The sequence below is a fragment of the Daphnia pulicaria genome, chromosome 7, assembly GCF_021234035.1.
Source record: "Daphnia pulicaria isolate SC F1-1A chromosome 7, SC_F0-13Bv2, whole genome shotgun sequence".
Lineage (NCBI taxonomy): Eukaryota > Metazoa > Arthropoda > Branchiopoda > Diplostraca > Daphniidae > Daphnia > Daphnia pulicaria.
Genome location: NC_060919.1, coordinates 7,705,410 through 7,715,652, shown reverse-complemented (window position 1 = coordinate 7,715,652; position 10,243 = coordinate 7,705,410). Strand labels below are relative to the sequence as shown.

The window sequence follows — 10,243 nt, the reverse complement described above, 5'->3', positions numbered from 1 at the left end:
ATTCTGGAAATTCTGTCTCCAATTATTTGTGAATTGTTTCTTATTGGAGAAACCGATAAGAAAAAATGGTCTTCATGTCGATATCACGTCAATATCATGAACTATGTCTTGAAAAATTCAATAGCTGCTGCATATCTTTTCGATGGTAAATCAGGGGGAAAAGACTTCTGGCTAAAATAAAAAAAACGTATAAAATTCTGTTATGTCCTTTATGGTACATAACCTATTTCTGATTTCCTTATTATTTTTAATTGCAGTGCAACGAAGGTTTGTACTCGCTTAAAACTACAATAAAACTCATGCAACAATGAATGCCACAGACATAAACATCTACTTAAGAATAGGACGATGATTAACTGAAGTGAAGGATGTTAGAGTACCGTAAAAATATGCACCTTAATTTAAAATGAAAGTTCCATTTTGTTCATTTTCATTTATTGTGTTTGAATACAACTTTGTCTACATTTTTGGTTAGTAATTACCTATAAAAAACAATATTTTTTGAAGTTCATAGAAAAATATTTACCACATTACATTATTGTCGAAAATAGATTAGATGAATGTAGAATCTGTTTAGTTGACGTGAAAGAGGCGATTAAAGAGCAGCATGGCACGGATACATTGGTTTTATCTGAATCGCCTACGGGAGCTGACATGTTTGAAGTCGAGGAAATTTTAGATAAAGGGTAAGCTTTAGTTTATTTGTAATTGGTTTTGCTCATGAATTGATAATTTTTTTTTTTATATACCAAAAGAAGACCATGAACTTCATCAAGAAGAAGGGCTACTCCCACGCTGAAAACACGTGGGAGCCGTATTCCCATTTATACGAGAATTGCAATGAAGCAATTAGGAAATTTAGAGAACGGTAAGTTAAATATAAATTTACCATCAATTACCAAATTATTTATTCAATAATTATTATAGTTTCAGGAAAATGGGAGGCAAAGTTAAACATCTCACTGATGCTGATGGGCCAAAACACCGGATTTCAACACCCCACACCAACAACTTCATAGATATTGACACCATCGATGAAGATGTTGTCGAAGAATCCCCGGATGCAGTTTTGCTCAACTGTCAAATGAAGTGGATGCATCAGGAAGTATTCATCCTTGGAATGTAAGATGTTCATTATTTAAATTGCATTATATATATATTTCATTAATATGTCAAATTTTTAGCAATATGCTGCTTCATTGTCAGCTCCTTGCGGTCCGCCGGTGGGAGACGGGCGACGGGCCAAGCAGCGGTCACGTGACGGCCGGAACGTCACAAGACAGTCTTCCGTCATCTTCCGCTTGGCCTGGCGTAATCCCTACAACTATTAGGCCTGGAAAAAGGGGTTGCTATAATTGCCACAAAAGAGGACATCCTGTAAAAAATTGTCCCGAGCTCCGAAATCAAGGTAACTTTAATTACAAAAAAATTGATATTAAAGCAGTGTCTTTAATAGTTCTAATTCGGGATAATTCTAGATAAGGTCGCCTACAATACACAATTAAACTTCCTGGCGGTCGGAAATTTACTGCAGACTACCTCGGACTACCAACCCTTTTTACCACTCTCCATCGTTCTGTCATGTTTTACCTGTGTTGACGTTTTCTTTGCAGGCGTATCTTGAGGCATGATAAGGCGGGGTTCGTTTTATATTCTACGTGCAAATGTGGCCCGTGTTTAAAGAATTCCTCAAGTTGTGCTTACCTCAAAAAAGGAAGAAGATTCGAAACGAATAAAAAGACGGAGAGAAATAACTCCATTGGAGAACACATGGGCGAACTCGGATGGCTCGGCCATCACAGAAGACCGCGTACGGATCATATGCGAAACACCGTTGGTTGGATGGGGGATGGGGTTTGGTTCAATCTAACTCCTTCTCTTCATTGCGTAAGTTTTTCGAGAATGAACGCGGCGCTACTACTTCTCGGTACACTCTTGTATGCCGTTCGACGAATTCCAACTCGAACCAGCACAACTTATTCGATTCACCCAAAACGCTAACCATTACACCCAAGGAATGTTACACCAACTCCGTTTCTCTCGCGCACCGTTTTTTGGTGCGCTCATTAAGGTGATTCACGACCTTGTAGCCTCAGAACTAACGGATAAAGCATACGACATGACCATTTCTTTCACCGTGTTCTTGGCGCTCGAGATCATTGTTTGCTTTATAATAGCATGTGTCAACATTGACCTGAACGACAATGCTGCTGCTTTTCACAGATTCTCATACTTGTTCGCATTGATTGTTATGGGGTGAGCTACATAAAGAGAGGTTATGGATGTCATGTTGACTCGTGGAGAATTTTATGGAAGTCTTCAAAATCCCAACAACACCTGCATCGTATAGTCCCGTCCCCCCAACCTTTTAGCTCCGACCGCTTGTTTTTACATCATTACCCACACCAACAGAAGAAAGCCTAGAATCTATCGGAAATAGGTTTAAGGAAATTCACAATTAACTTATTTTCTAGTCAGCCTCTTTTAGATGTCATATGTTTTGTTAATAGAGCTCTCAAGGATCTTCCAAGGTTTCACAAGCAAATTCCATCGCGACAACTTTTAGTAATGTAAATTCACGTATCTTAGTCAAGCCGATCCATCCGTCTGAGGTAGCGAAGAACAGACCACCTCATGTGGCTGGTATTTTTAAAAGTTAAAGCTATCAGTATATTAAGACTGTTATTTACATTACATAGATGTCATATTTTTTTATTGACAGAGGTAACTACTGAAGACGACGCTGTCGCCTTATAACTGAGATGCAGACAGAATATACAGCAACGCCAATGCCAACTGTAAATCTCAAAACATTCAACTTTATATTTTCTTATCCGGCAACGTTGCCTGTATACCCTTTGAAAATTCTTCAATTCCACAGAGCCAATAATTGGGAATTTGCATCGGTTTTTGAAATTTGCGCAAGACGTATACCGTATTAATTTGCGAAGCTTTTTGAATTGTGGAAGGATCATCAGAAAATAAATTTCGTCTGAGTTTCTCACTTGCAAAATTGAACTCTTGAGCCCTTCCTGATGATGATCGCTGCTGTCAACTTGATGATTAATATTTACATTCATTTTTAAAATACAATTCTACCTCTTTTGATTAAAATTTGAGTTCTCAGATTCGTTTTTTTTCTTTTATTAACACCCAGTTTCAGTGCCGACTTTGTAGTGTGTGACATCAGTGCCGAATGTGCATACCCATTACATTTCGGTATGTCCTTCGAAACTGTAGACAGTATCGAATCGGTTGTATATAGTGCCAAATGTGACAAATTCAACCCTAGTGCTGAAAGTGTAAGCAATCATTATTAAGACATGACAATTGAATTTTATTCCAACCATTGAACCATCTCTCTATACCCATGGTCTAGTAGAGTAGTCTATTAGCAACTTTAAAAAGGTATTATTTTAAATAGTCAACGTTGCCTAATGGTAATATAATAAATGTTATGTTTTAAGATTTATATTTTGCGATGGCATTGCTGTATTTTACGCCTGCGTCTCAGTTGATGTGGCTACAGCGTCGTCAGTAGATAGCTCTGTCAATAGTTAATTATGAATAAATAATGAAAAAATAAGAATTTTTTAACATTAGAGGGGATATTCACAAGTGTAACTCAATATTTCTACATAATAAATTTTTATGCAGCGAATTAATGTTTAAAAATATGACAATTTCCCTAAGATCGTTCACAGGTGTTTTCCTTCGGATTAAAATTTGAAATTCTGTTTTCTCAAAATGCACATTTAAGATAGATGCACTAGTAGAGTAGTCTATTAGCAACTTAAAAAAGGTATTATTTTAAATAGGCAACGTTGCCTAATGGTAATATAATAAATGTTATGTTTTAAGATTTATATTTTGCGATGGCATTGCTGTATTTTACGCCTGCGTCTCAGTTGATGTGGCTACAGCGTCGTCAGTAGATAATTCTGTCAATAGTTAGTTATGAAGAAATAATGAAAAAATAGGAATTTTTTAACATTAGAGGGGATATTCACAAGTGTAACTCAATATTTCTACATAATAAATTTTTATGCAGCGAATAAATGTTTAAAAATATGACAATTTCCCTAAGATCGTCCACAGGTGTTTTCCTTCGGATTAACTTGTTTTCTCAAAATGCACATTTAAGATAGATGCACTCTTGATTTCGAAGGATTATGTAATTACAGTCTCTAAGAAATTATGATCGAATCAAGCATCACTTTACACTTTTATTCTAAAAATAATCTTATTCACTTACAACCATTATGAAAACAGATCCAGAAAAAAAAAATCCATATGTCGGGAGACAATACGACATCAAATTTAACGATATTGATTTTATTTATTTATTTTTATTTTTTATTTACGATTACTTTATTTCATGTCTACAACGTTGAATTCAAGTAAAACTGGACAGACGCTGTAAGCTACCTTACAATCTCCCGTCAGATCAGACAGAGATCAGACAGATCAGGCAGCTGCGGATGGCGGCGGAGTGACGCTCAATTTGGCCCAACTCGAGTAGAGTTCGAATAAAATTTCCATCGTGTGTCAATTTATTGACCCCGGCTCCAAAACAGAGAACCGAGAACATTTAGACCCTACTGTTGAAAAAAGTTGATTACTAATACGGCAAGGTAAGAATAAATAAATAATTAAAAAGTTACCCTTCCTGCAGGTGGGTTACCTGCTCTTAGATTATTATTGGCTGCCAGGTTCACTCCTTCTTGGTTATGCTGCGGCGGCGCGGAAACGTGCGGCTGCTACGGCGCAGAAACGTGCGACTGCTGCGGCAGGGAAACGTTCGGCGCCGCATACAAAATAAACACATTTTCCGTCCTCAATTGCCTCGAGTGGCGTTTGCGAAAAACTCCCCATCCTTGGTCAATTTGGCCACCCCAGTAGCAAAGCAAATTACAAGGCCGGCGATTATTGGGGAGAACAGGCATTGGAATTTGAGCATGGTCCTATTCTCGTTTTTGTCGGAATTCACTCCAAGTACCCAGGACGCATTTACAATCTTCAAAATTGTGGCAATGAAGAGGCAAACATTGATTGCCATCCCCATGCCTGTAAGATGATAATTGAAGGCCAAGATTATAAAAATCAAGGAGGTAAATCCATCCATTAAATCCGCTGTGGCCAGCTGGTTCACTTGGCAATTGAATGTTTTTTTACCGTTGTCACCGGTTGAACGGCGGCGTCGGCTGGACCGACGAAGGCTCACGCTGGACCAGCGACGACGGACGCTTCTCCGCGAGCGACGTGGGCTTTCTGGTGACGATGTCTTTGAGGACACCGGGGAAGGGACAGCAGGGACGGACGGGGCAGCCGGTAATGCTGGCGCAGATGGTAACCCCGGTCCTGACGGGAATGACGGCCCCAACGGCAATGCCGGTCCCGATGGAGCGGCAGGCCCTGACGGAAATGCCGGTCCTGATGGAGCAGCAGGGACGGACGGGGCAGCAGGGACGGACGGGGCAGCCAGTAATGCTGGCGCAGATGGTAACCCCGGTCCTGATTTTGTGTTTTTTTCTTATTGCCCTCCTTTGTCTTATGACCAATTTAACCTAGCATTCGTTAACAACCAACCAGCCCTTTCAGTCAGCTATGAACTAGCAAAACTTCACGCGTCCACTGTGACGAAACCACTCCTCCATCAATGGGAAAAATCCAGCGATGGGAAAAATGGGTCGCCGATTTGCATCATTTGGAATCGGTCAACTTTGCGCGATGCATGCAACCATTTTCCCCAACATCCATCCAGCTCCACACCATCGTCAATGCAAGCGAAGCTTGATACGGAGCCGTGTCGTATCTGTTGCTGAAATCTGAAGGAAACGTCACGACTTCGTTCGTCATGTCAAAATGTCGAGTAGCTCCGATCCACCACCTCACCATACCGAGGATGGAATTATCCGCCGCTCTCCTCGGCCAACGTTTGGCTCAAACGATTAAAAGGGAACAACGACTGAAAATAGACGCTGAAACGTATTGGTCCGATTCGTCTACGGTACTTCGTTGGATTTACTCAACCCATTGCCGTTACCACACTTGGGTAGCCAACCGAGTGGGCGAGATTCTCACTCTGACGGAGGCCAAACAATGGCGACACGTACCGGGCGTCTTAAACCCGGCCGATGATTGTAGCCGTGGCGTCGAAGCAGTTTGTCTGACGGAAGACAACCGCTGGTGGACCGGTCCAACCTTTCTCCGACAACCCAAAACCAGCTGGCCAGCCATGCCGGAACATTTCGAGCCGCCGGACAACGACCCCGAAATTAACCATTCAAAATTTGTAGGATCAACTTTGGCTCAAGAATCTCATCCTCTTCATTCACTGATTCAAAAGAACTCAAACTTGTGTCGGTTAAAAAGGATTATCGCCTGGGTCCTCAGATTTATCCATAATCGTTCCGTTCCAGCCGAAGAAAAAAGATTAAAACCTTACGCCCTGATTCCCGAGCTGAGAGAAGCTGAAGTCATCCTCGTTCGACTAGCCCAACGAGAAAGCTACAAAGGGGAGTACCGAAATCTGGAAAAGGGGAACGAGATAAAGCCTGATTCACCTATAATCACTCTGACTCCATTCTTCGACTCGAAGGCAAAAATAATCCGCGTAGGTGGTCGTCTAGGCTACTGCAATTTCCCGACGGATATCAAACATCCGATATTGTTGCCCTCGAACCATCACGTCACAAATCTCATCGTGCAACAAGCCCACTTACTCCTCCGTCACGCGACCGCTGAAAGAACGCTCGTTGCTGTACACAAAAAATACTGGATTCCCCGAGGCAGAACTTCCGTCAACAGCATAATAAGAAAATGTTTTGACTGTAATAGATTCAGGGCGAAGCCGGACATTCCTTTGATGAGCCCTCTCCCAGCCCACCGTCTTCAAGACGATCGTCCCGCTTTTTCTAACACCGGGATCGATTATTTTGGGCCTATTGTTACTACTGTCAGGCTACGAAAGGAGAAACGATGGGGAATCATTTTCACCTGTCTGGTATCTCGAGCAGTGCATTTTGAAATGGCTTATTCCCTGGACACGTCATCATTCCTCCTGACCTTTTGGAGATTTTCACGTCGAAGGATTCGGCCCGATGTAGTATACTCGGATAATGGAACCAATCTGACAGCCGGTGAAAAGGAACTTAAGGCCGGTCTTGAACGCCTGAATCAAACCATCATTGCAGAGGAACTCGGCGCCCAGAACATCGAGAGGACGTTTTCCCCCCCTTCCGCCCCACACTTCGGCGGGGCATGGGAAAGCTTCATTAAGACGGCCAAAGATGCTCTGTGTTTCATCCTTCAGGACCATTCCTTCCCGGACGAAGTTCTCATCTCATCTTTAGTCGAAGTGGAGTCCATTATGAACGACCGTCCCATAGGCAGATGCTCCACGGATCCAAACGACCCGGCCGTCTTAACGCCTAATCATCTTCTCCTGGGCCGAGCAAATCCTAGCCTCCCGGCTGATGTGATTTACGAGTTCAATCCAACTTCTCGTCAGCGATGGAGGAACGCTCAGATAATCGGGGATCATTTCTGGCGAAGATGGACCGCCGAGGTAGTTCCCTCTCTACTAAGAAGAAAAAAGTGGTTTGCTGATCGTCGACACATACAAGAAGGAGACCTGGTGCTCGTCATCGACCCGAACGCTCCAAAAGGGCGATGGCCCATCAGCCGTGTCGACGAAGTTTACCCTGGGAAAGACTGAATCCCAAGATCCGCTCTTGTACGAAATAAAGCAGGAGTCTATCATCGACCTGTGTCCAAGCTGTGTGAGATCGAGGAAAACCCAATAGTAATTTCCGAAAGTATCGCAAATGAAGCCGGCGATGTTCCCGCTCACTAGCCTTGCCACAACAACAAATTGCTGAGTCTTTAACTTGAACTATAGATGTCGTCAATACCACCCGTTTCCCTTCCCCACGCCGAGTCGAGCAAGTAGCTTTAGGCGATTTTCATGGCGAGCTCGGCGGTGTGCGGAGAGCTGCCAGTTTTAGTGTCCCTTTTGATTGTGTGTATCGATGACTCTTGATTCCGCTCTATTGTCTAAAAGGGACTTTGTAAACTGAACGTACTGTGACACTCAAAATACAATTGGTTGAACTCTAAAAGAAAAGTGCGTGGTCATTTCTCTCGCGAGAATGAACAATGTCTACAACGTTAAATTCAAGTAAAACTGGACAGACGCTGTAAGCTATCTTACAATCTCCCGTCAGATCAGACAGAGATCAGACAGATCAGGCAGCTGCGGATGGCAGCGGAGTGACGCTCAATTTGGCCCAACTCGAGTAGAGTTCGAATAAAATTTCCATCGTGTGTCAATTTAGTGACCCCGGCTCCAAAACAGAGAACAGAGAACATTTAGACCCTACTGTTGAAAAAAAGTTGATTATTAATACGGCAAGGTAAGAATAAATTAATGATTAAAAAGTTACCCTTCCTGCAGGTGGGTTACCTGCTCTTAGATTATTATTTGCTGCCAGGTTCACTCCTCCTTGGTTATGCTGCGGCGGCGCGGAAACGTGCGGCTGCTACGGCGGAGAAACCTGCGACTGCTGCGGCAGGGAAACGTTCGGCGGCTGTGGCGCGGCGTGGACACGTCCGTTGGCGGCGCGGACATGGGTGGGGGCGCAGACAAGGGCGGTGGCGTGGACACTTGCGGCGGCGGTGGCGTTTGCAGAAACAAATTTCTGTGTTAGATTACTCGTAGAGTATTACAGGGAGGAAAACCAGGGACTACCCGTCAATAGAGGTGTTTTTTCGATGCTGAATGTAAAATAATCCATAAAACAAACCATTTGCACCCATTATGTTAATGACCCCTTTAACAGTAAGGCAGCACATTTCGACAATTCCGAAAAAAAGAGAGATAACGAAAACGTGGGGATTGTTTTCTTTATCAAAGTTATACAAGCCATCACGCAACACACACAAATTTCCAGTGCGAGAAACGTGGCGTAAGCAATATTCAAAGTGTAAGCTCCACGGTAAAGATCGGAAGCAGTGAAGTCGAAAATCACTTTCACAAGCAAAAAGTGGAAGTTAAAAAGTCCACCAATCTGTGTGTTGGTTGGCAACAATGCAACTTGTTTTGTGGCCACACGTGCACCGGCTGCTCGTTGGGTTTGTTTTTTTTCTTGGGGGGGGGGGGGGGGGTTGTTGACTTTTGCTTTTCAGCACTTCGATTGTGTCCTTCTCGGCAATGATTTTGTCCCTTTCGGCACTGTATATGTAAGTTTCGGCATCGCCACAAGGTCCTCTGAGCTATACAGCGGCAGTCATTTGTTTGGCACCTTTAAGAGCATCTATTCTTGAAAGTCTACCACTCGACTAAAACAAATAAAAAACACAAAAAGAAAAAAATTAAATAAAAACTTGCAGCAAATATTTTGTTGTGTTTGTGTTTCCCTTTTGAATTTCGGTTGATAAATTTTTTTGTTACCACGTTAACACGTCTTCCATCATCCGACACATAATGTGAACATTGATAGTGTAATGATAAATCAATCGACAGTTATTTTCTTTAAACATTTTAAGAATTTGAATTACAATTTCTTATTATTTAGTTGGGAATGATCTACAAGGCAACTGTTTAAGACTGAATGAACGAGGAGGGGTTGGCTGTTCCCTCTTTGTAATACAATTTTCAAGTTTTATTTGAGAGATTAAAGTTGAAAATCATTAAACAGTCTAAATTATGAAACACAGATTTGTCGTCATACCATTCCAGTGTTTTTTCGAAGAAAATGAAAAAGTATTTTTATGTTGGCAAAGTAAAACTGTTGAAACTACAATGATGAATTCTGAACCACGAAACAACTTTTAAAGATCTTACATGGATAAATGAAAATGCTATCTTTTAGTTATAAAAGCTTGGAAAATTAATCCGACATACATTTTACTTCTTCATTGAAGAACTTTATGTGTCTATTTAACCTGCAGAAAATGAAACCACAAAGGAAAACCTCCATACACAATGAGGGAGGCGAAGGAGAGACAGAAAGGACAAGAAATGCAGATGCATTTGCAAAAAAAAATACCAAAAGGGAAAATTTTTTTAAGACTGAACTTACTGCAATAAGTTTACCAATCCTCTATCTGCGCTTGTTGAGAACCATTAAAAAAATACGCCACGTTGAGCCTCTATTGGCCGACGAGAAACAACCAATAATGGCAATTAAAAAAAAAAGTTGGTGGAATCGATCGATCAAGAAAGAAGAAAAACCGAGAA

At 41.8% G+C, this 10,243-nt stretch overlaps 1 protein-coding gene and 1 long non-coding RNA gene across 2 annotated transcripts; one reads left to right on the top strand and one right to left on the bottom strand.

The window, feature by feature from the left end:
• Positions 1–3,665: 3,665 nt before the first annotated feature.
• LOC124351167 lies at positions 3,666–4,285 on the bottom strand. The gene is made up of 2 exons (XR_006921413.1): positions 4,119–4,285; positions 3,666–3,734 (listed from the first exon to the last, which is right to left on the bottom strand). It is a non-coding gene; the product is annotated as an uncharacterized LOC124351167 (long non-coding RNA).
• A 1,620-nt stretch (positions 4,286–5,905) lies between these two features.
• LOC124348572 lies at positions 5,906–7,720 on the top strand. The gene has a single exon (XM_046798797.1). It carries the CDS (start codon positions 5,906–5,908, stop codon positions 7,718–7,720), a length of 1,815 nt encoding a protein of 604 aa, XP_046654753.1.
• The last annotated feature ends 2,523 nt before the right edge of the window (positions 7,721–10,243 follow it).

Coding starts and splice junctions, on each gene's coding strand:
- LOC124348572 (XM_046798797.1), top strand. CDS start 5,906: ATGGAATTATCCGCCGCTCTCCTCGGCCAACGTTTGGCTCAAACGATT.